The sequence below is a fragment of the Heloderma suspectum genome, chromosome 6, assembly GCF_057233095.1.
Source record: "Heloderma suspectum isolate Gila_16-S chromosome 6, 16-S_ref, whole genome shotgun sequence".
NCBI classification, from domain to species: domain Eukaryota; kingdom Metazoa; phylum Chordata; class Lepidosauria; order Squamata; family Helodermatidae; genus Heloderma; species Heloderma suspectum.
In genome coordinates this window covers 25,637,952-25,663,743 of record NC_139463.1, presented here as the reverse complement: position 1 = coordinate 25,663,743, position 25,792 = coordinate 25,637,952, and the positions used below count along the sequence as shown (strand labels likewise).

The window sequence follows — 25,792 nt, the reverse complement described above, 5'->3', positions numbered from 1 at the left end:
TCTCTATGCCCCATCAATTATGGAACAAAGATTTAGCTCTTCTGGGGGCAACCAGAAACGAGTGAAAATGCTCATTTCTGGAAAAGGGGGCAGGTTGGCAGAGCTCGCATAATGGAGCTCCACTGACTTGTCCCAATTAAGAAACGAGTGTTTCCACTCGTTTCGGGGGTTCATCTAGAAAGCGCTAAATCTCTGATGCACAATGGTGGGTCCCGCTTGTACAATGGAATCAGTGAGACCCACTGCTTGCACAACAGAATCTGTGGGGCTCAAGGCAATTGGCGGGTCCATAAGCACCCCATTGGATTCTGCCCACTGTGTGGATTTTTTAATTGTATGGGGGGAAAATCTATTAGGTTTTGTGCACATTTTTCTGAGCATTTTTTCAAATTCTATGCATTTTTATACACACCCACCCATTGAGCAAAGTGCATTTGTACACGTTTTTTAAATGTACGCATTTTTATTTGCGCATATTTCAAATGTGTGCATTGAATTGAATGCATTTTCCCTGTTTGGTGGAATGCATCATAAGTCCTGAAATTTTGGGATGCAAAGTGTATCCAGGTTCAGATTGAGGAAATCTGCAAAAGAAAAAGAAAAAAATCTAATGGAGCAGATTCCTCATACATCCCTAACCAAGATACAGAGACTTTCAGTGCCACATGTGTTATTTGTCCCCTTCCCCTCAATATATTATGTATAATATTGTATTTTAAGGTTTTTAATCTTTGTAAACTGCCCAATAGCCAGCGATCTCTGGGCAGTTTACATATGTATTTATTACATATAGAAATGTAATACAAGAAGGGTGCAATCCTATGGCCTTTAGTCAGCAACTAGATGGCTATAGGATAGGTCAGTTTCCAGGAACTGACCTCGGAGCCTGTGCTCCAAGGTTGGTTCCCAGAGAACTTACTCCCACCCCTCCTGCGCCACCTTGTAGGCAGCATGGATCGGCCCCACGTTCCGTGCTCATAAGAGCAGCGCGGAGCAGCAGAAACAGGGCATTCCCGGGGGCAGGCTGGGGTGGGGTCGGAAATGCCGGTACAACACATCCTAGGTGTTGTCCAGCTGCCACTTCCCACGCCCTGAGGTCCCGTGGCTAGACAGCTGAAATCGGCGGTCTAGCCACAAAAGCAGGGTGGGGGGACCGAGGAGGAGATCCGTTCCTCACCGCTCCTCCCATTCTGCACTGGATAGGCGGTCGCCCCCAGGTTCGGAGGCCACTGTCGATCCACATAGGATTGCTCCCAAAATGAAATACATTTTCAGCTGCAGATTTGGGGGCGGGGGCTAAATACAGAACCTATCCATGACCTTAGAACTTCCCTTAAGTTCATGGACAAAAAATATAGTGCTGGATGAGAGAGGAGAAGAGAAAACAGTTTATAATTCAGATCTACATCTTTGAAAACTATGAGGCCACTGACCGAAACGGTTACAGCGGGGTGGAAGGTTACTCTGGACTATCCAAGCTGCCTAAAATTCACTTCTCTTTTGACTTCCTATTTCCAAGCCAGGCCAATGTGCAATGCTGCATTGCTTAACTGAGGGTGACCAGTCTTTTTGGTAAGTTTGCAACAAGTCAACTAGAAAGCATCATAAGCTCAAATCAAAGAACTGTGTGTCTGCATAAGTCCCATTGAAATCAACAGGGCATTAGCTGCAAATAATTTCAATGGGACTTTACTGTGACTAGATTTCTTTGGATCTGAGTCATAGTTTCTAGTGTACATTATAGTACATATGCAGCACACCCTGCCTCTTGATCCAGCAGTGCAGGATTGAGAGGCAAGCAGACAGACCTAACCCCATGCCATAGCCAGGACTTTGGGCCTTCCTGTTCCTCCCACAACCACCTGACACCTATGGCATCCATACCATAGGTTGAGCACCTCTGACTTAACCTAAGCAGCAACATCACAGACAACACATCCAAAATGCTACAACAAACTCCTTGTCCCCTGCTATTCTTTTGCAGATTAAACTCATGTGATTGGTGGGGTGATATGAAATGCTTGGTTCTATCATTCTCCTAGGCCCTTCTACCTCCCTTTAAAATCTCTGACAAGGATTGTGCAGCTACAGGCAGCTGACCAAGGCTGACTTTGCACTATTTTTAACCTTGAAAAAAAGCATAAAACCACAAAATGCATTTTCTGAACCAGTAGGGAGCCAAGAATGACAAGAAAGGATATGGAGAATTTCTGACCATCTATACTTATAACATAGTAAGCTAAACAAGAAGGATTTGCTGTGCTTCAAATAGATGCATATAAAGAATAGCAGCTGTACAATACTACAACAGATGCATTCACTAGCATGCAACCTGTTCGTTTGCATGAGCAGGTAAACAAACCAGACGTGGATAGCTTAGCTTTACATCTGAACCTGGAATTATGGTTTGTTGTGCTCAAACAAGCCAGGATTGTTAAGTCAGCTTTAAACCAGGGTGTTGTTGGCCTGTTTGGTTGCACTTAACCATGATCCTGGGTTTGGATATCATATGAAGCTCTCTTCTTCCTGCTTTGTTTACCTGCTCATGTAAAGGAACAGTTTATTAAACCAGGATTCCTGGTTTATTATGTGTGAACTCTGCCTATTCAGGTTCCCATATGTTGACTATGCTAAAGCGTAAGATTCAGTACAAATCAGGCATACTAGAGATATGCCTTACTGATACCACAACTGTTCTATTACTTCATCTTATTTTATTACATTTCTATACCACCCTATAGCCGAAGCTCTCTGGGCAGTTCACAAAATAAAACATGGAACCATAAAATACAATAGCATATATCTAATGTATATGTAGATTCTTTTCAATAACTGTAGCAACACTGAGTACCCTTTCAGAGGAAAAAACTGCAATAAAATTCATGTTTTTAATCTTCTCTTCATTATTCTAGCTAGTCAGTTGACATTTTCTGCCCAACTAGAGAAACTGAGGCTGCAATCCTATGCACACTTACCAGGAATTCAATGGGCCTCATTTTTGAGTAGACACATATTGGATTTCTCTGTGAGTCCCTAATGAGACTGCAAACTTATGTTGCTTTTATACTACTTCATGGCTTCCTTCAAAGAATTCTGGGATTTGTAGTCTGGGGAGGCCACTAGCCTCTATCTTCAGGATTCCCTGAGAAAAGGAAAATACTTTTAAAACTCATTTAAGTTTGTAGCGGCTGCTGCACCCTGAGATTATTAAGTACAGTGGTAATGAGCTCAGCGCAGGACTATTAGGTTAAGGGGAGGTTTGTGCCAGAAAGTCTAAATGAATGTTGAGGGTTAAATGGAGAAAACTCAAGCATGCTGATAATGCTCATAAAGAGAACTGAGATAGCCAGAACTGCCACTGATATCAGGGAGGGAAGAGTGTAATTACATCAAACCTCTGTCCTGTGAGGATTTTAACTGCCACCACTCCAGTTGTCTGTGAGAAGATGAGAAGAAATGTGTGGCAGGTTCAGGCTGACTCCGCCACCACCGCCGCCACCACCAACCCAGATATTGTTATTGGCTTTTCTCCAAGACTGGTCCAGGAGGTGAGTGCTTCCAGAGAGGACTGGGCCTTTACCCTGCTACCAGCAGTGAAGTGGCACCAATGGTATGCACCCAAGGGTGATGACAGAGGGTCTGCTGAAAGAGTCACATATGGAAACTTTCTCCACAGGAACTGGTAGTGATTTATCCCCACCCCCCAAATCTTTGTAAGCCATCCTGAAGTCATAAATGGTGGAAAGGCAGGGTATACACTTTTAAATAAATAAACCTTCATGAGAAATTAGTTTACAAGCAGATCTCTCCCTCTGTGTTTTAATGACCTATAGTGAAAGCAGGGGTTGGCCACCAGGGGGTGGTGGTGCATGTTTGAACATAGGTGTAGTCTAGTCTACAAGGCCTCATAATGAATACCACTGAAAAACAATCAAATATTAGATTTGTGTTTGTTGTTGTGCACTTTATTATAAATGAAGTAAAGTTACAATTCTGAATAAACCTTTAAATCAGCAAAATATGGTATGGCCCAATGTGTTAAAAAAATCGTTATTCTGTGAACACACAGAACCTCCGAGTTTCTCTAGATGTTTGATGTCTATTTTAACTGGAACTTACTAACTTCTAAATTATCTTACAGAATTGAAAAGCAGGGTGCAAATATTCTAAATTAAATCACATTTAAAATTGTTGTTGTTGTTCAGTCGCTAAGTCGTGTCCGACTTAATTTGTGTATTTTAAGTCTAAAACCAGGTTCCGACACAAACATAAACATCATGCATCAGTTGTATGGGATCCCGGCCAGCTGACAGACAAAATAAAACACCATAGAAAACATTTCCAAATCCCAGTAATGTTATTGGTCTAAACTGTAAGCCACCTAGAGAGCTTTGACAATAAGTAGGTGAGATATATGTTAGAACATAACATAAATATAGAGATCATATATAATTCTATGAAAATTAATCCAGCCTTTTGACTCAATTCTTTGCAAAGATCCTCTTTTCATCTGAATTTATGCCAAATGCCTTATAGCAGGTCAAACTATGGTCCAACTAGCCCAGTATTGTTTACTCTGACTGTCTCAGACAAAGGTAATTCATATCACCTGTGATCTTATTTTTGTTTTGTTTTTAACTGGAGATGTCAGGTATTTTTTGGATGCAAAGCATGTGCTCTACCTCTGAGCTATGATCCCTCCCTCCCCAGCTCTAGCTCTAACACACATTGACAGTGTCGAATCTCAAGCCTTTTACATTTCTGTTATTTTAATCCCTATGGTGGTTTTAGCTCCTGTATTGATTAAGTGGTTTTAATTCTTCCTTTTGTACTGCATGTTATTGTGCTGGCTTTTTGCATTGTTCCTCTAGCTGGCTTTATATTGATGTGTCTTGCAGGTCCGTTAAATTTGTGATAGATTTTATTGTGTTATTGTTCTGTTTTTAAAGTGATTGTAGAATGTGTAGAAACTTTGTGTTGGGTGTCTCATAAATACAAACAGATGAATAAATAAATAAGTTCTACGGCTCACGCTCAGGGTAAAGGCAAACATACATCCGAAAGTGTGGGGCAAATGGTTTGAAGACGTATCTCTTTATACCAAAGTATATATTGCTTTCAGGGCAGTGAATGTGTGCATTCAAATCTCACTTCCACCAGAAGGTTCATCTGTCTTCATTCTACATTCACATAGGGCAAAAAATATGTCTAACAGGTGCACCTTGGCAATGGTGCAGCCAGGTGATTTTAGACCCTGGACTTAATGGTCTTACAGCCCCCCCTCCCCCTTAGACAGCTGTGCGTATTACTTCAATTATGAAGCACACCGCTAACATTTCTCTTCTCCCCCCGCCACATGCCATTCCATGCTTCTACATTCCTGATATGTTAGCACAACAAGAAAAACTGTTTGCCAGCCCTGATTAAAAAATAAATACCCTGAGCATGTGCAGTTTCACATTTTAAATTCACTTAAATCATAGCACCATCATGACTACAAGAATAAAATTTGTTTCTGCTGCTCTGGTACTAAACACATTGACTTGGGAATAAGCACGATTTGGTTCTAGAAAAAGACAATATATTCTAAAACTAGAAATAATAAAATGAGCATTCATAACCATATACATACCCAGCTGGCTACCCCTTCACTATAAAATGTTTCTAACAATAAGAAGAAAGGATGCTGCAGCAAGCAGTGTCAGCCCAAGAGCTGGTCCTGAGCCTCTGGCTACTGCCCCCATCACCTGCTGCTCTCTGGGTGGTCATCTGGGGTGCCCCTGGACTGTGGCATCCTGGTCTTTGGTCCTGAGATCCAGACCTAACTGCACCACTGGTCCTATGTGAAATGAGTGTGTGCCCTGGAATTCTTTGGAAGAAAGAGGGTTTCAGTGACAGTTGTGAAGGACTTCACTCAGCAGACATGAAGAAAGCTCCTTTAAGATAAAACGTTTGAAAAACACTGTCACGTATACGATCCGATATTGATTCTGGTCCGTCCCCTTTCAACCAGCAGGAGGGTAAGCCCCTATAGCTGCACATAGCATCTGTCCAGAGACATAAGAATGTTAACAATAATAGATGCAGCACAAAACTACGGGCTTCCCCTTGGGTAGTGGATGTACAAACAGAGTGGACCATTTTTAACAGCTGGCTTTCCCTACAAAGTACTAAAAGATCAGATATATCTTTATATATGGCCCAAGTGCAGACACTGGCTATCATGTTCAATGCCCATCCCACTCACACCTTTAAGAGTCAAGTTAAAACATAAAGTTAGTCTAGAACAAGTTCACTGGTAAAAGCAAGAATATGCAAAGTCAACTAATTCCTTCAGTCGGTATCAGGCACACTAGCTGGAACTCTGTGGCACACAGAATGTTACCTGGAGTGCAATCAACTGAGATACAACTTTTGCTCGCTTCTGCCAGTTAGAAAGCAGCTTCTCAATTTGTCGTGGACACTGTGCTAAATTTCACACCAGGCAGAATACCAATAAGTCTTGTTTGCGAGATCTAGCATTCTCCAAGTGTAAAAGGCAACAAGGTCATTATGTAACAGCCTGTTGACACACCAAAGTAAACCTGTGTCAAAGTATTAAAAACTCCCAGATGCATTCTGGGAGGGGTAAATATATACATCTACTCTGTCAGAGCTCTAAACAACAGTTTCCCTCTGAGGCCTGAATCAGCTACCAGAGCTGTTTAAACAAGGCAGCTCAGGGGAAATCTTGTGCATGTGCATCTCGCAGTGAGCACAAGAGTATAAAGCAAGGATGAGCAACTTGTGGTCCTCCAGATGTTTGGGCCCACAAGTCTCATGATCTCTCACCATTGTCTATGCTGGCTACAGTTGATGGGAGTTGTAAGCCAAAACATTTGGAGGACCACAAGTTGCCCACCCTGGTATAGTGGATGAAGGACAACTGTATTCAAAGGGCTGTGGGCCAACTCACATGACAAGAAATTAGTCTTTGGTATGCAGTGAATCCAGTGTATATGATTGATGGCTATATGGTACTTCCAGTAGCAGAGGCAGTGTGCCTATGTGTACCAGTTGCTGGGGAACATGGGCGGGAGGGTGCTGATGCACTCATGTCCTGCTTGTGGGTTCCGGGTCAATAGCTGGTTGGCCACTGTGTGAACAGAATGCTGGACGAGATGGACCCTTGGTCTGATCCAGCATGGCTCTTCTTGTATTCTTATAGCTGGAAAGGAAAGGTTCCTCCCGTGCAAGCACTGAGTCACTGCTGACTCCTAGAGAGATGCCGCTTTTGCTGGCGTTTTCATGGCAGACTGTAGCGGGGTGGTTTGCCATTGCCTTCCCCAGTCATGACTACCTTTCCCCCAGCAAGCTGGGTACTAATTTTACTGATCTCGGAAGGATAGAAGGCTGAGTTGACTTGAGCCGGCTACCTGGGACCCAGCTTCCGCTGGGATTGAACTCAGGTCGTGGGGAGAGTTTCGGTTGCAATACTGCCGCCTACCACTCTGCGCCACACGAGGCTTATATATTCTTATAGCTGGCCATGTGGCAAATGGTTATACACATGCAGCTTCTTGTACCCAGATTGCTGCTCAGCCTTTGCTCGTCATGAAGTGGTCATAGAACTGGTATCGATGGCTGTGAAACAGGCTGAATTTCCTCATGTGAAGTCAACCCTACCAGACAGAACCCAAACAAAAGTTAAAATTTTCAAACATAAATATCCAAATGAGTAACAAATAACATGTGAAAAAAACCTGATATGCTGTTTTAACTTCTTTTTGATTCTGTGTTCACGTAGTCTATTGATATGTTATGGTTTCGTATTAGGGTTTAAAATTTATTTTAAAAGTAGTACATCACCAAAAAAACTTATTGGGTTGGATCCAAACTTCCACTTAGAGTAGACCCATTGAAATTACTGGGATTTACATTAGTCATGACTAATTTACTCCATTGACATCAATAGGTCTCTTCCAGAGGTCATAAAGCTTTTTTTGGCCCAAGAGCAGAATGCCTCCTGAGAGCCACATGACATCAGTGTGTGGGGCCAGAGCCCAAAGAGGGTGGGGACATCACCACCTCTCTTTCTCACCCACATTCATATACACACATCATTCATTCATTCATGCACACACACGCACACTCACCATCACTGAGAAAAGCTGCCCCTTTCTCTGTGCACAGAGGGGCATGCAACTGATCTCCATGCTAGATCACTCCCTTTCTCCACCCAGAGAGATGAAAACTGAGTGATGTGGCCATGGAAAAAGAGACCTAGATGCAGCCCCTTTCTCTGTGTATACTTGGGCCTCAGCAGGCTGGATGAGAAGCCCTATCAGGTCCAACCCGTTGTTAATCGCTAGCATAAAAATGCTGAAAACAAATGAATAAGCAACCCCCCACAATACTAAGGTTGCAATCCTATGTAAACACACTTAGGAGTAAATCCCAGAGAGCCAAATGAGACTTACTTTTGAGTAATCATGCATAGGATTGAGCTGCAAATCTTTTCTAAATGAGCCACATCTTTCTGTATTTCAGATCCCTAAGCACACAACTCCTCATGTGTGATGATTATGTTGGAAAATACATGGTAATATTTTATAGTCTGGTATTGTAATCCATACAATACTCATGAGTACTCAGTGGAATCTATAATGTGTAGGGCTGGTTTGTTTTCGAGGTTGGAGTGATAGACTGTGTTCGTATGTGCCTTTTTTAGAACTCTTGTTTCCTTTCACAATGCTTCCTTGTATGGAACCTTCACCATTAATCACTTCCACACTAAGTACGAGCAACAGATTTCCCCCCCTACTTTGCCTCCAATGCACGCTGTACGCTGAGAACAACATGCCTGTTCCATAATCCCTTAAGAGTCATGCTGGCTCCAAATTTCAGGGGCCCTTGGATGAGATGCTCCTCTCTTTGTGTGGGACCCCCTTTCAAAGTAGACCCACTTACTCCTTGCTGCTGTCACCACTGCCCGTTCACTTCCCTCTTCCTGATTCCAGCCTGCATGGCTGCCCAGAGGGAGAGGGAGAACTGAGTCTAAGCTGCTACTCCTTTTCCTAGCTCCTGTCATTGCTCGCTCACTCAAAGACAGGTGAACATGCAGAGGAAGCAAGGAGGGGGAACAGCAAGGACAGGAAGCTCCAACAATTGGCCCTCTGCTGAGGCACGGGCGTTCACAGGTGCCCACCAATGCCAATCCCTGACACTGGCCCTGCCTTGGTGAGAAGGAAGATGCATCTTGAAAAGGGTACTCTGCTACCCAGTGTTTTATTTCCAGGGCACTAGTTACTCCACATCACAGACCCTTTGCTATTAGTTCCCCTGGGAAAATCAGTGAGTCTGAATCAATTCCAAATTACTGCTGGTCAAATGTGAACCCTACACTGTTAGTGGCCACACACATTCTAGTAGTAGTTTCTGATATTAGCTAGCCATGAAGCACTGGACTAGATTTAACATAGCAGAAGGACGCAGAAGGCTGTGGAGACAAGAAGGATCTTCCTGAAGGTTGTGTGATTTGAGTGCTGAGGGCTTAAAGTTAGTGGTACAGCTCAAGCATTAATGTAAGGGTGGTGAGAGTTGTGTGCATCACACATGGGGGTGGGGACAGAAGATAAACAAAGTAGGGACATTCTCATATCTGTGTCATTCCATCCCAACATTGGAGAAGCCTTTGAAAAATCCCATTACCAGCAGTAGAATTCTTGTAGTTGCATTTCAGCACACTCCCACAGATCTCTAAAAGTTACATCTTTGAGCGGAAGGGGTAGATGCATCTTAACTCTAATGCAATGGTGGGCAGAATGTAAATCTCCGGATGTTGGGGATTTCAATTCCCAGAAGCCCCTGCCAGCATAACCAATGGTCAGAAATGCTGGGAGTTGAAGCCCCAAACATGTGGAGACCTGCCTTCTGCCTGCCCCTGCTCTAATGCATATACATGTAGATGTATATAAATACATCCAGGTATTGCATCCCTATCCTCCTCTTAGGGTGCAATCCTATGCATGTTTAGCTGGGGCATGCTGGGAGTTTTTTATGTGTAAATATGCATAGGATTGCACCCTTATGTAATTATGTTCTCTAGCTAGTAATGTTGGGAAATGCGTTTGAGAGTTTCAGGTATTCTATAAAAAGTACAGCCAGACCCATTCCAGGCTTACAGCTTCCATTCTGAGCACATGAACTTGGCATTAAGCCCCAGTGAATTCAAGTGGGGCTTACTTTTGAGTAAACATGTATACAAGCCTGTCACACAGCTATCCTATGGACAGTTACCTACGAAGAAGTCCCATTGAAACTGGTGGTACATAACAGCACAAATCTAAGCAGGTCCACACGGAAGTGAGCCCCCCTAAATTCAATGGGATTTATTCTATAGGAAGTGCGTTTAGGATTGCAGCCTTACTTCTGAAAGCAACCTTGCATAGGATCCGAACACAATAATCTTTTAACAAAGCCTGTTGAAATGCACAGCAGCCAACAAAGAACCTTTGGCAACATGGGTGTGTGTGTGTGTGTGTGTTAAACAGTGACCCCTTTTCCTGTGAGAATAAGGGGCGTTTACAAGTACACAAGAAGCCCCCAATTTCCCCACAACCCCCTTTTTTTTAACTTACCCCTTTGTTGCATCCGACCCCGACCCCCGAGTTCATTCCTCTTTCCTCAGTGGTAATGTTGTTTGTTCAATAGTTTTAAAAAATGGAAACCTTGCGGGGGGGGGGGGAGAGAGTGCGTGTCCGTATTTACATCCTGTGAAATGTGGGGGGGGGGATGCACTTACAGTGGGGGGGGGGAGGAGTAGCCAGAGCAGAGGCCGCCAAGCTGGGGGGTCCCCGAGTGAAAGGGGCAGAGGCGGCGTGTGCGAGGGGGGGGCGCGGGGGCGGGGCAGGGGGTGCCTCCCCCGCTTGCGGCGGCGAAGGTGGGGTGGGGGGCGTTCCCATCCCCTCCTCTCCTTCCCCCACTACTCGCTCGGGGTGTCAGTTTGCAGCGGGAGCTCCTCCTCCTCCTCCACTCGGCCCCTCATTCTCATTCCCGACCCTCCCCGGGTGGGCTAAGCAGGGGACCCCGCCGCCGCCGCCGCCGCCGCCGCGACTTTCGGGGATCCTTCTTCCGCCCGCTCCTTCCTCCCTCGCCTTTTTCGGGGCGCCGCCGCTGCCCCCCGCGTCTCCTCCTTTCCCGCCTATCCCGTCCCCTCGACGCCGAAGGGAAAAGCTCCGTGGCGCCTTCTTCTTTTCCTTCTCCCCCCCTCCCCTTGCCGCGAGTGTCAAAACTTTGTTTGGGCGGCGGCGGCGGGACGGGGCTGAGGCGGGCGGCCGCCGGCCTGAGGCAGGCGGGGTGCGGGGCGCGGCCCCCCGCCGCACCGGGACCCCGCCGCACCATGCCTCAGCTGCAGCCGGCCGGGGGCGGCGGCGGCGGCGGCGGCGACGACCTGGGCGCCCCGGACGAGCTCATCCCTTTCCAGGACGAAGGCGACGAGCAGGACAAGGGCGCCGGGGGGCGCGGCTCGGCTCACGGCGACTTGGACGAGCTCAAGTCGTCGCTGGTCAACGAGTCCGAGAACCGCAGCGCCAGCGCCTCAGGCTCAGATTCTGAGGTAAAAGTTTGCGGCGGGGAAGAAGGCGGCGGCGGCGGGGTGACGAGAGAGGCGACGCTGACGGGAAAGGGAGGAGAGGCTGGGACTTGGGGGGGGGCGACAAAACGGACGAGGGGGGCGCCGAAAACGAAGCGGGCACGGGGGGGGGAGAGAAAAGGCTCGTATTATGGGGGGCACTTTATTTAGTCACCTCAACCCGCCCTCTTCTTTGTGTCTCCCCACCACCACCACCACAGGCGGAGAGGCCGCCTCAGCAACCCCGGGAAAGTTTCCAGAAGCCGCGGGACTCTCCAGCCGAAGGTAGCGATTCCTCCTTTTTTCCCTCCCTCCTCCTTCAGAAATGAGGGGAAAGGCTAAGTTTGGGTGGGTGGAGGAGGAGGAGGAGGGGACATGGCGCTCTCTTCCCAGGAAACTAGGGCGACAGCGCTGACTACTTCTCGTCCCGCGACTCCTCGGTTTCTTCCCTTCACTTTCTGGGACGAGGAGGAGCTTCCATTTGCCGCGCTCTCCCGTCTCCTCGTTCGCTTTCGCTGCTGCCCCCTTTTGGCCCTGATCCTGGCAACTGTAAGCAGGCCGCCTGCCTGGCCGAGCCGCCTTGAGTTTTGAAATCGGTGCGGCTCATTTCTGGCAGCGGCTCGTTTCCCGCCGCCGTCGGGAAGTCCGCAGATTGACTTGGGAGTTAAGTTTCACTGAAATGTAATTGGGACTTGCTTTGTGAGTATCAACACGCCTATCAACTCCGCAACCCACACTTAACCCAGAAGTAAGCCCCATTGAAATCGGGGAGGTAGTAGGCAGATTTAGGTGCGTCTCTAACGGTGTAATCCTGCACATGTCTACTCAAAAGCAAGCCCCGCTGAGTTCAGTGGACCTCCCTCATGGGTAATTGGGTATAGGATTGCAGCCTAATCCCATTGCAGTGCATGGATGTAGGTGCTCCTAGGTCTGCACAGAATTGCACTGTTAAAATGTGTTTAGGATCAGAATGTAGGTGCGGAATCAGTGGGCCTTACATTTGAGTAAACACATAACAAATGTTTTGGCACTTTAAAGGCTTTGGCAGACCTATTGTGGCATAAAGATATCACAATAGAGCGACCTCTGCAAAGCGCTTTTTTTGTTTGCTGTAACAGATTAGCCCAACTGCCTCTCTACTTCTGAGTAAGGAGATTTAGGATTACTGAGAGTACAGTACAACCGTATAGGTGTTTATGCAGAAGCATGTTGCGCTGATTTTATATAGAACTATAGCTTTACATGGAAATAAGGACTATTGGAAGTAGGACTTAGTTCCACGTAAATTAATAGGCTCAGGATGCATGAAAGAAAGGGAGATCAAAGATCTTGGAGTGAGGAGTAGGAGTTCACCCACTAGTATTTAGACATCAGATAAATCAGATAACTTCGGGTTTTTTCAGAGACTTTTTGTAATAATCACAATCCACAAATTATTTAAGACTACAATCCAAAGCATATTTTCTTGGAAGTAAATTCCATTGAAACCAGTAGGGTTTATTTCTGAATAAATATGCACAGATTGCACTGTAAAGGAATTTAAATTGTGATCTAAGTATGTTTACTCAGGAAAAAGTCCCATTCAGTTCAATGAGAATTACTCTGTAGTAAGTGTCTAGGATTTTAACTTAAAAGTGCGTTGGTTATTTCTTACCTTGCTTCAGCCATCTTTTTGGGATGTCATCTCTCAACCCCCCCATTTAATTGCATACCTATAGATGATAAAGAGGTTATAATCAACATTGTTTGTATGTATAAATATGGGGTGGCAGCTATTCTTGATAAATTAATCTAGAATACAATGGTGTGATTATGTACCTGCTGTTAGTCCATATATCTAGTTGAATTATGTGTGACTTATTAATGTAGATCAGCCTTGCAAATATGTCCCAAAAATAAGTTTTTAGTAGCTGGTATCTGTATAATGCCCATGTTAATAATTTTTGTCCTAAAAGTAAAAAAGAAAAAAAAAACTACTTTTTGTAAAGCTTTCTTGCTTGATTGCCTGAAGGCAATGCTTACGCACCACAGGAAACCAGCTGTTACCAAGCATGATGTAGTTGTTTGAATTATGGCCTAAAGTAGGGTGGGGAATCTGTGACCCTTCAGATGTTCATGGACTATCATTCACATCACCCCTGACTATAGGCTATGTTGGTTGGAGCTGATGGGAGTTGTAGTTCAACAATATCTCTGGGGTCAAAGGTTCCCCACCTTTGGCCTAAAGTTTTGAACTGAGAGTGTGGTCCTATGTATAAATACATTGATGTTCTTACTGGTGAGTAAGTCCCACTGAACTGGGTGGGACTTCTGAGTAAAAAAAAAATCGTATGATAAGTTGCATGGGCATACATTTATTTAGAAGTACATTCTGTTTGTTCAAAGTAAATTTGTTTTAAGTTCTGAGTGCAGATTGATTGCAAAATGGGGTAAATATAAGTCATATGCAGGCTTAAGTGGTTTATGAATCTCACCACTAATTTATCTTTGCCTTGTAATTCTAGCTAGTCTCTTAAGAATCCTGATGCTTTAAAAAAAACCTCCTTTCTTTAAACTTTCAAAATTTCCTGCAGTTAACCCCCCCCCCCAACTTCAAGTGTGTGTGTGTGTGGGGGGGGGTGTTTGCATTTGCCCATGCACTCCAAGGCTTGCCCTCTGAATGTCTCTAGCTAAATGTCTTCTTTCTTCCGTAGTAATCAGAAGACAGCAAGATGGGGGCTTCTTTAAAGGGACTCCTTATCCAAGTTATCCCTTCTTGATGATCCCAGAGCTGGGAAGCCCCTACCTGCCCAGTGGAGCTTTGTCCCCAAGTGGTGCTCGGACAGTAAGTGCTTTGGTTTGGTGTGAGACATGGTGTAATTAAAGTTTTCTTTCCTGTTCCATGAAAGGGAATTGAGATAGATGGAGTTCTTTTGTGCCCTTTTGCCCCACTGAAGAATTCTGTTTTACAGCTGATATCCCAGGATAATAAACATCATTTGAGGGAAACTCTTGCTACATGGAATGCTAGATATATCTCTTTTACAGATAGGGAGTTTGAAGATAGGCAATCTCTTGTATAATGTCTCTGCACAATTTTCAACTTAATGATTTACAACACAGAAGAGATTTCACCACTGTGTGTTGAAGATAATTTTTCTTTTAATAGGTTTTTCTCTTGTTCTCCCCCACCCCTATTTCAAGAGTGTGTAGGCTGCTTCTGAGAGTTCAGGAAATGTGAGGATTTCATCATCTTTCCTCAAATTTTCTGTGGAGTTCATTTATTTGTGAGTAGAATTCTGGCTAGAGAGTGGGTGGGCATCCATTTAAACTCCAGGTGATAGGATTGGATCTGAGAAAAGTTACTGTTGCCATTGTGGAAGTAAATAATCCCAACAAATGACTTTTAATATCTATTTAGGCATTGGTCGTATAAAACCAATGGGTATTGGAAGATGGGTATTGTAGGAGTGCAAATAAAACAAAGGAGAACTAATTTTATCAGCCAACCAAATGATTACTTACACACACATTATTCACACACGTTATTCTTTACCAGCTGTTTTAAAACTGTATTCCAAGAGAATACAGTTTGGAAGCTTAGCATGTGTTCCCAAGACATGTTGTCAGGCTCTACTGGTATCTCACATTGTCAATTGACAGAGGAGTGTTGGGTGTATTCTGGGGATGCACTTCAAGTTCATTTATGTTTTCAGTGAAGTTCAACAGGTCTGTGTAAAATTAGTGTGGTTCTTTGAATAAGATTCAGAATCCTCTGCAGTATGTAAGGATACAGAGCAGATGCATGGATGTTCCTCTATACTGTACAAAAATTTCCCAATTTCAGTCCCCAGATGTTGTTGGATTAGAACTCCATTATCGCTGACCATTGGCCATTGGCCATTGACTGGGGATGATGAGAATTGTAGTCTAAGAACATTTGAGGACTCAAGCTTGGGAAAGGCTGCTCTACAAACTAGTCTATGGCAAATAGCCAAAGATGCTTTGGTTTGAGCTGTTAGTGATTAACCAGGAAAGGGATCTTGGGGTTGTGGTGCAAAGCTAGATGAAAACTTTGACGACCTAGTGTGTGGCTGCTGTGAAAAAGGCAAATCCCATGGTAGAGATAATTAGGAAAGGAATTTTTAAAATTGCCAATATCATAATGCCTTTATGATTGCTATTGTGCTCATGTCTTGCTTGTGGACTTCCCATAGGCATCTGGTTGGTCACTGTGGGAACAGAATGCTGGACTAGGTAGGCCTTTGGACTGATCCAAGATGGCTCTTCTTATGTTCTTACGCTTAATCAACATGATATATCAAAGCAGTTTCTGGAAGTTACTACCTGTGCATATTGTATGGCCACAACAAATATTCCACAGGGTGGCATAACAATAGGCATTTCTTTTAATTTATTTGTGTTACTTGGAGGCATGTTCTGCAGTGAGACTGGTGCCTGTGTCCCACAGGATGTTGTATATAAAGGTTTACCTATTGGGAGAAGTGGTACACATAATTAATCTTCAGTCCTAGGATCAGTAAGAACTATTGTAAATACAGATAATGAGTAACAGGGCATTTTAAGGCCTGGTGCAGTAATGCTGCTGATCTGTTAACCATGGTTGAGAGACATGGTTGTGATACATGATACATGGTTGTATATTTCTTCCTTCTCTGTGAACTTTCCCTTCCCTTGGTGCATCTGCACTGATGTTAACATTAATGCTAGTCAGGGCTAATTTTTAACCAAAGTTTGAAACCAACACTTAAAGCAGCTTTGCAAATCCTGGTTAAAGCTAACCCTAGTTAAAGCTAACCCTAGTTAATGTGGATATAGCTGCAATGCTACACCACAGTTAATTCTGACACGATAAGGGAGTAGGAAATTAATGTGGGAGAGGGGAGATGAGAGTGCCTGAGCCTTTAACCATTGGAAATAGTCTCTAAGTTAAGAGACTGGCAGCATTTTGTATAACATTCAGATGTCTAGGTATTGCTTCAAACATAACAAGTTGCCTACATAGAATGACACACCGTGTTCCCAAAAGTTGTTTCTGGGTTGCTTTCGACTAACAACTTAAATGATAACTGTAAAGCATCTTTATAAGACATTTCCATGAGCGTAAGAGCAGAAATGAAAGTTTACGAAGATTACACTTTTTCTTCACCAGTTGTAATTAAAGATGCATGCATGTAAGTGGTTTTATGAACTTCAGAGATGATTTCATTGTTTATATTTCAGTTGTATAAAGTTTTGTGATTTAAAATAGTATGCATCTTTTAAACAAGACAAAATGAATCTGCAACGATGTGTCATATATTAAAAGAATGGATTGCATTGATGTAGTGCAGGGGTGGGCAACTTGTGGCCCTCCAGATGTTTTGGCTTGTCACTCCCATCAGCCCTAACTAGCAAAGGGTGATGGGAGTTGTAGGCCAAAATATCTGGAAAGCCACAAGTTGCTCACTCCTAAGTAGTAATTTAGTGGATTGTAAACTCATCATGAATGTTTTATTTCTGTAAAGGAGGTTACAATGCCATATGTTGTGTATGTATGTTGTGCGTTGTTCGTAAATATACCTAAGTTCCATTGAAGCTGAGTTGTATAGCAAATGAAAATGTTTTATTTTAAGTGGATGAAATTAAAGTTTCATATATGTCCCCTAAAAACTTACTTAAGAAAAGACAAAAACCACCACCACCACCTCCTTGAAAACATTTCTTTAATGAGTGGTTCAAACAGAAAATATCTGCCATTTGTTGTAGTGTGTGTGTGTGTGTGTGTCTCCCCCTCCCCATTTTTGCATTGACTTAACACTTGACTGTAAATTTTGACTGGCAAACTAATTAATAAAAGAATGAGGACACAGAGGCAAATCCAGTAACAACGTCTCTTCTCTTGTTTGTACTTCTTCTCTCATTTAAGGGGAGACTTAAGACTTTTAAAAGCTGTTAATGGGCTGACATTGTGTGTCCCCATAGACATTTAAAGAAGTGATTAAGCAAATTGACCAAGCGTTAGACAGCAAATTGAATCCCCCTGAGCACCAACCAGAATGTCCCAACTCCAATTCCAAACTCTGCAAATGCCATAACCCTCAGGAGCTCATTGTGTGTTGTGGCCATTAGGGATTCCCTGCCTACATCCTTATCATGCTTAAACATGAACCTATTCTTCTTCTACTGGTTGTGTTATGAACATCTTATCTGCAATTCAGTTCCCTCATCAAGGATAACCAGTCTTGTTACTTTATTCTGAAGAGTAAGACATTGCCTTTGGGCTAATCCATAAGACTAGGAAGATGTGTGTAATGCCAGAAATGTTAAAATAATGTTTAATAGGGCTGTCACCCAATTAAAGAAATTCCAATAGTTCAATTGGGAATTTTAGCTGAATAAATTGATTACATTTGCATAAATTCCTTATGAATAAAAGCAGTAGCTCTGAAGAAAAAAAATATTTTCCTTGTATTTAGGTGATGGATGCATGTGTAGAAGCACACAACTTTAGAACAACTTTTAAAATATCTGCCCAACTAATCAAGGCATCTCTTTAGCTGATCAAACAAGTTTTAAGTTGATTAATGTAATCGAACTCAGCCCTAATATTGAATGGATGCTAGAAAACTATAGAAAGTTAGAATAATAATTTGGTAGTAATTGTGCCATCTTTATATGGGTATTATTGGAAACCATTGTGTTACTTGTAACAATGAGTTAGCTGTTATATGTACATGATGGTTAATGGCTACACAGCTTGGGAGCAAGCCTATTTGGGTATGAACCTGCCGATGTAGTAAGATCTTTGCCTTAGGACTTGCTTATTGTGCCCCTGCCTTTGAGGTAAGGTGGGTAGCCAGAGTGAATTTCTGTGTGAGCATGGCACCTAGACTTTGAACTTCCTCCCTTCTAGGCACTACTTCATTTGTCCTCCTTGCATATTGATGGTTGATTATTATTATTTAATAGTTTTAATGGATTGTTTCTAACCATGTTAGCCACTTTGTAGACCCATCTCCATTGTAGCAAGATGAGATATAAATATTTTAAATAAAAATGTGATTGAAATTAGACAATTCTGATGTTCTGTTTAATAGGGATATACAGGGCTTAGCTGGGGGACGGTGGAAATTCCAGACCACCTCTCTGGATTTTCGTGTTTTGTTAATAAAGGAAATCTCTAGCTCCTTTTACTTGTGAAGAGTTCAGTGAAAGCGTGCAGACAGTAATCTGTCCAGTGCTAATGGAGAAGTTATACAATTCTGTCATTTAAATACAGGTAGCCTAATGTGTTTAAAGTGAGTTTATTGTTCTGGCTGTTTGGCAATAATTCCCTACCTCTACAGGATTTGATACTGCAACATTGGGGCTGGTTCTATTATGACAAAAGTAACATGAATGAATCGGCTGCCTCATGAATGTCCTAGTACCAGCAGTAACAAGGCAGGCGAGGCCACTGTCTGCTAAAGATATGACAACCATTATATTTCCTGTATTAAGAAAACATAAGAAAATGAAAACTGTAACCCAAGACTATGGTATTGTCTGGGAGAGGAAGTATGCGCAGGAGCACTAATGGATTATGAGGGAGATGAAACCAAACAAGTTGTTGGCTATTCACATTTTGTGGTCCATCAGTTTCTAAAATAATGGCTCTATCATTAGAGCAGCTTCTCCAGATTGGTTCTGAATGGCCTTCAATATATGTTGAAGAATATGTTGGCATAATGTCGGTAGGATTCTTGCTTGTCAGTCCTGATGATGTTGTAATCTGGAGAGGATATGTACTGAGGCAAAATGGCCTGTCTTACTAAAGATACTGTACTACAGGGACTTTAGATAGATATTTATTTATAGAGTAGTATCTAAGTTGGGGGTAGGCAGTTTTGAGCCTGCAGGTGCCAATCTGCTCTTGGATACCTTTTTTCGTTCATGACAAGGTGCCCTAACCCCTCCCACTTTTTTCATTAACATTTTCTTACTGGCAGCTGGGATTGCTGTGAAATAAGTTTCTCTTGGTGCTGTTGTTTAGTGCATTGTTTAGTGTGTTGGGGCTCGGACCCCACTTCTGGCTTGTACTCAGTCTTGTGGCCACGTTATGTGCCCTTTTCCCCTCTCCCATGGCAGCCATTTTGTGGTGGTGCCCAGGAGAGTTTATCAAATTGCTAGATGTGCCCAGGCCCCCAAAAGTTGCCTATACCTGATCTGAGTTTTTAAGTAATAATCATCATTGTTTAGAAAGTGTCACTTAAAGATGTTCAAAAAGAGAAATTTCTACCATAAGGTGAAATTGCTAATTGTAGGTGATGAAAATATGAGCAATTTTATACATAGAATCATAGAATAGTGGGGTTGGAAGGGGCCTACAAGGCCATCGAGTCCAACCCCCTGCTCAAAGCAGGAATCCAAGTCAGAGCATCCCTGACAAATGGCTGTCCAGCCTCGTCTTGAAGGCCTCCAGTGTGGGAGAGTGTAAGTGTAACACTTACATTACATCTAAATGTAAGTGTTGCAGAAAACCACCAGTCAAGTGTTCATATGGCTCTGGCCTGTTTGGGGAGAGACAAGCTAGAATTCCCGGTTCAGATATCACACTAAACAACCACAGCTGGAGAATACGTTGTTTGTTAGCCCCTCCCACTGGCAGGAGGAGCCAAGCAGGAGAGATCTGCAGTGTGTACTAGTATGCTTGCTTGATCCCAATAAGCTAGAGTCCTTTGGAATGCTGGCTTATTGTCATGTCTTTTGTTAAAAGCCTGCTTTTTCTATGTTAAACAAAACTGGAGCAAAAATATATGACTTAAGGTCAGTAAATATGACACAATAGGAGGTCATGAGCTTTATTTGTAATTGTGCAAATTGCTGCCAAATCATAACAGATTTTTCTTGATGTTGACACGCTTGACTGCCATCTGGATTAATAGTATTTTTACTTGTTATTTTTCTGGGTAATGAAAATTCCCCTTTCCCTCAATGCTTTGCCTGTAACTGTTGCCTTTTAGATTTCGTCTGCAACTATTTGAACCTTTTGTAATGGCTTATGAGCAAAACAAACTGAACTGAAACTATTGTGTAAATGATGAATATTTAGATGGTCAACCAAAGGGTGTGGACATTTGCTGTTAGATATTTGAAACTGTATTAACTTGCTATTTTAAAATTGTTTCAATTTAAAGTGCTTTTTATGATTTGTTTGATATTGAATTGTTCTCTTTTTATATTGTAAGTCACCTTGGGAAGGCCATGGCCCTGAAAGTTGACAAAGAAATATATTAAAATAAATAAAATAAACAATTACCTTCTGTTATGAAGACACAATTTTCTGTCAAGTAATTACCATTTCCTGTTACTGAGTAAGTTATGAGCACTTAATCTTCAAGTGAATGATTTTGCTTAGTGTTCTTATATGTATATTGGGAGAGCCAAACAGAAATTCATTATTCCACAGTAGTTCGCTTAAGCAGATATACATTCTCCAGTGCAAACAGCATGTGGACTGCATGAGCAGAGATCTTGGATTATGCTCTTGGATAGTATAAAGACTATTTAGTTGCAAACAGATACATTTTAATTGTTCCAGCAACCTGTTAGAATGCATGTTTGGTAGGAAAATATATGAATTAGAAAGTTGGAAACTGATTAGAATCAGTTATAATTGGTCCTTCTTTAATTTTCCTCAATTTAAATGAATCCCTCCTGCTTATATGAGCGTTTACTCTGGGATTGCTGTGAGTTTGAGTGGAGGAAGCATACTGGCCTGGTTTGCACAGAACAACAACCCAGAAAATGGGTTGTTGAATCATGGGTTGTTGTTCAAACCCTGCACTGTGGCTTAATTATGGGTTGTGAACCATGAACAACCCAGTAAGAGAAGCCGCAGCTTATTGGTGGGTTGTGAACTCTAGGAGGTTGCCTTTCCTGCCTACCCAGTATACAGAAATCTTCTGTAAATCAAGGGCATGGGAAGAGAACTACAAAGCAAGAAACAGCTCCATACTATTATACTGAAAGCATGTCTGAGAAATAGCTGCCTTCAGGCATAGTTAGGAAAAGAATTGAAAACAAAACTGCCTTGCTGTGTCCTCCTAAGAATACTGTATTGCTGGAAACTGTAGATAATGACTAGGTTGTTGGTACTGTTTATTTCATTTATAAAGATAAAAAATAGAATAAAAAGTATTTAAAAAAGAAAGAAAAAGAAAACAAAACTGCCAATATCATACTGCCTTAGTACAAACGTATGGTGTGACTACACTTCGAATACTAAGTACAGTTCGGGTCACTGCACCTAAAAAAGGATATTGTAGAGTTGGAAAAGGTGCAAAAAGGGCAAGCAAATGATCAAGGGGCTGGAGGCACACCCCTATGAGGAAGGGTTATAATGTCTGGGACTGTTTAGCTTAGAAAAAAGGTGAATAACAGGAAGACATAACAGAGGTGTACAGAATTATGCATGGTGTGGAAAAGGGGGATAGGGAGACATTTTGTCCTTCAAAATACTAGAACCTGGGGCCATCCCATGAAGCTGATTGGTGGGACAGCATCCTTGTTAGATGGCCATCTAACCTCTGCATAACGAAGGAGAGTCTACTACCTTCTGAGGCCGTCTGTTCCACTGTTGAACAGCTTGTACCATCAGGCAATTCTTCCTAATGTTTAGTCAAAATTTTATTCCATGTAATTTTGACCTGTTGATTTGGATCCTATCCTCTGGACCAACAGAAAACAATTTTGTTCCATCATCTATGTGACAGCCATTCAGATACTTGAAGAAGGCTATCATATCACCTCTCAGTCATCTCCTCTCCAGACTAAAGATACCTAACTCCTTCAACCTTTCCTCACAGGACTTGGTTTTCAGGCTGCTCACCTTCCTAGTCACTTTTCCCTAGACATGTTGCAATTTGCCAATTATCCTTTTTAAACTGTGTCCCCAGAACTGGATACAGTACTCTAGGGGAGGTCTGACCAAAGCAGAATAGAGTGGCACCATTACTTCCTGTTATTTGGTCCTTATTTATTTACTGAAGGCTCAGGACAGGTAACAGTATTATGTAAAGAAAAGAAAAAAAGGAAAAAACCATGAGCCTAAGCCAGAACCATCTAAAAAGACATGGGGAAAGGTTGGAGGAGGAGCAACAATCCTTCACACACATTTCTTTCACCTATCTTTTCTCTTTGCCAGAGAAACTCAGGCTGCAATCCTCTACCCACTTACCTGGGAGTAACTCCCATTGAACGTCATCAAACTTAGTTTTGAGTAGACATTAAAGAATTGCCCTGTTGGTTTCCTTTCAGTAGGCATGGAAGTTATGAATTCTTACAACGTGATACTGAACATGGTTACTTGGATGTAAGTACACTGAGTTCTGTTGGATTTGTTTTCCTGATAAATATGCTCAGGATTGCACCCTTCTATCATGTTCTGTGATCCTGTACATTTGACTGATCATTACAACAATGATCTAATAATTCAGAAAGTCTAAAAACTTTGGAAGTTTCTTTCATTCTACTTGGCTATGGAAAATTTAGATTAAGGAACCAAGTTATACAATCTGGAATAATACCCACTAATCCTTACAACACCCTTTCAGATTGGCTAGTATTATTCCCATATTTCAAATCATGGGCTGAGGCCGAGAGATGTGTGAGGATATTTAGTACAAATAGTCCTTTAATATGACTGGATAGCAGCTAACTTTCAGTGTAAGCACTTGTAACATTTTATTGATTTAAGATTAGGCAGTTAAAGTATAGACATTTTAGTTGGTTACATTCCTTTAACTGACTAAAACATGAAGTTCAGTGGGGTTCACTCTGAGGTAAGTGTGTATAGGATTGAAGCCCTTTCTAAAGCACAGTGTTGAAAGTTTAAAATGTGATTGATTATTTAGGAAAAAAATAAATTATTCGGGGCAGAATCCGACGGGGCGCTTATGCCTCCGCCAATACCTTTCGACCCTGTTCGTTCCCTTCTGTAAGCAGTGGGTCCTGCCAATTCCATTGTGCAAGCGGGACCCGCTGCTTATGGAAGGGAGATTTAGCACTTCCAAGGGAAAACCCCCAAATGTGCATTTCCTCTTGTTTCTGGAAGGAGGCAGGTTGGCAGACCTTCCTTATGCGCTGCCCCTGAAGTGCTAAATGGCCACTGCACAAGGGAGGGGGCCACTAGCACAACAGAATCATCAGGGTCTAACAGAATAAATGAGGGCGTAAGAACCCCACTGGATTCTGCTGTAGGATTCCTGAAGAATGCATTCCTATGAAGAGTTCAAAGGAAGACATTTAAAAAATAAAATTGATTAATGCTCATTTGTTTATTAAAAAGCACCCTTTACTGCCTGCATTTTCACAAGTGAACTCAAACAAGCTTGCAGTATAAAAACATCATGTAATATGTATCTAATATACAATTACAAAAAATCCAATATCTCCAAACATCTATCATGGACTAAAATAAGAAAAGCTAAGGGAACAATCATTCAAAAACCTCCTGGAACAGCCATGTTTTGGCTAGGTACTTAATAAAATAAGATGTTGGGAGCCTGACAAACCTCCTTTCGGAGGGCATTCCACAGAGTGGGTGCCACAATGACAAAGGCTCTGCTCCTAGTAACTGTTTGCCTCAAAGTTCCCCATTCAATAGCTGGAAGTGACTCTCCTGAAATGCCAGCTATTAAGGGATAGATCTTTGTGATGTGCGCAGATCCCATTTTTGCTTTTCATCTGCTCTCCTCACCATGGGGAGAGGCTAATGCCCAAACTGGGAGATTACCTTACCTTGGAAGATTAAACCCTCTTATAAGTTATGCTAAACATGGAAGTCACTCCCTGAAAGTCTTGCAGAGTTTCTCTCTGTCTTTTGAATCTTCCCTGCATGCTTTTTCAAGTTTATCTTCACAAACAAAAAGGCTAAAGCCTTTCTGAAATTTCTGCTGCCTCAGATTCTGCATACTGCACAATAGCAGTGCCATCCTGGGCATGCAGAATGCATACTGTCCTTTTATGATACTATAGGATTTCACTTGTAAAGGATTTGTATATGTTTATCAGATGATGCATTTAGCTCTTTGACATGAAGATAATAAAATGCTAAGGCATATAACTTAAAATTGAATGTTTCTTTAGCATTTTGATCGCACTGATCATTTCTATGTAATTATATCATGTTTCTTTTGGTTCTTAATCACATTTTCTCATATCTTTGACCATGAGACCAAATATTTGTTATCAGAATTCTGGTAAGAGAATATTTGTGGAGAAGTCTTATGAAAGCTTGGCACCTTCAGTTTCTTTTTAGGCTGAAATCCTGCTTACAGTTAAGCTGCTTTGATTGTCTTGAGTGGGATTTAAGCAACATAACTGTGAAGGATTGCTGCTTTAGTCATGATAGCATCTCTTCCATAATGCTTAGAGAATGGCTCCCATTCTCACTCATTCCTGTGCCTCTGACCTCAGCATTCTAGAATTTGTCATTCCCCTCGCTCTGCTACTTGCAGGTAATCTTAATCAGGCAACGACACTTCAGAGTATCCCTTAAGCCTTCCTTTAACATTATACTTGCTTGATTCCTTCCTTTCTCATTTTATAAGATGATGATGTAAAACTTAGTGAAGTTATGTATAAGCATGATCTATCAACAGTTCTTAAAACTCACAAATTAGCTTAACCAAATTCTCCCCCCACCCTCTGTTGGGACAAACCAGAAATTTACCAGAGTGTATTACTGAAAAATAAAACTTATACACAGTTAAATTGATAGTCTTTCATTTTTCTTTTTCTTTGTCAATATATGCATACCCCATTAGATATTGGATGCTGTACTTTAAAATAAACTTTTAGAATGAGGTGTTGGGATAGTACCCAGAGATGTGGGTTTTCTGGGAAAAATTTGAATTGGCTAATTTGTGTAGGATCATTTGCATTGGGAAAATTTCAGTTTGGATCCCAATGCCCTAGAGAGTGATCTTATTTAGCATGTTTATTTTACTTGTGTTTAGTAGACAACAAAGCTAAAGAAAGTACTCCATGTTAATTTTTGTCCCAATCCACCACAGGTATTTGATGAAAAAAATTAACACACTTAATGATTTAATTGTTATGTTTTATTGGAATACTTGTACGCATTCAAAGATAATAGCATGTATTTCCCTTACATTGTTTAAATGTAAGAAAAAAGCAGAGTTATTGAAAACTGAC

The 25,792-nt window shown here is 42.1% G+C and overlaps 1 protein-coding gene and 1 long non-coding RNA gene across 2 annotated transcripts in view; one reads left to right on the top strand and one right to left on the bottom strand.

Annotated features, from left to right (window-relative positions):
- Positions 1–449: 449 nt before the first annotated feature.
- LOC146340562 (uncharacterized) lies at positions 450–11,249 on the bottom strand. Its single transcript, XR_014783732.1, has 3 exons — positions 10,620–11,249; positions 2,976–3,142; positions 450–584 (listed from the first exon to the last, which is right to left on the bottom strand). It is a non-coding gene; the product is annotated as an uncharacterized LOC146340562 (long non-coding RNA).
- The window catches only part of TCF7L1 (transcription factor 7 like 1), a 127,824-nt gene continuing 113,029 nt past the window's right edge, over positions 10,998–25,792 (top strand). The window contains exons 1-3 of the mRNA XM_084803837.1: positions 10,998–11,596; positions 11,833–11,896; positions 14,305–14,435. Coding sequence (XP_084659963.1) covers positions 11,381–11,596; positions 11,833–11,896; positions 14,305–14,435 — 411 coding nt within the window. The 5' untranslated portion in view covers positions 10,998–11,380. The remainder of the gene's footprint in view (positions 11,597–11,832; positions 11,897–14,304; positions 14,436–25,792) is intronic.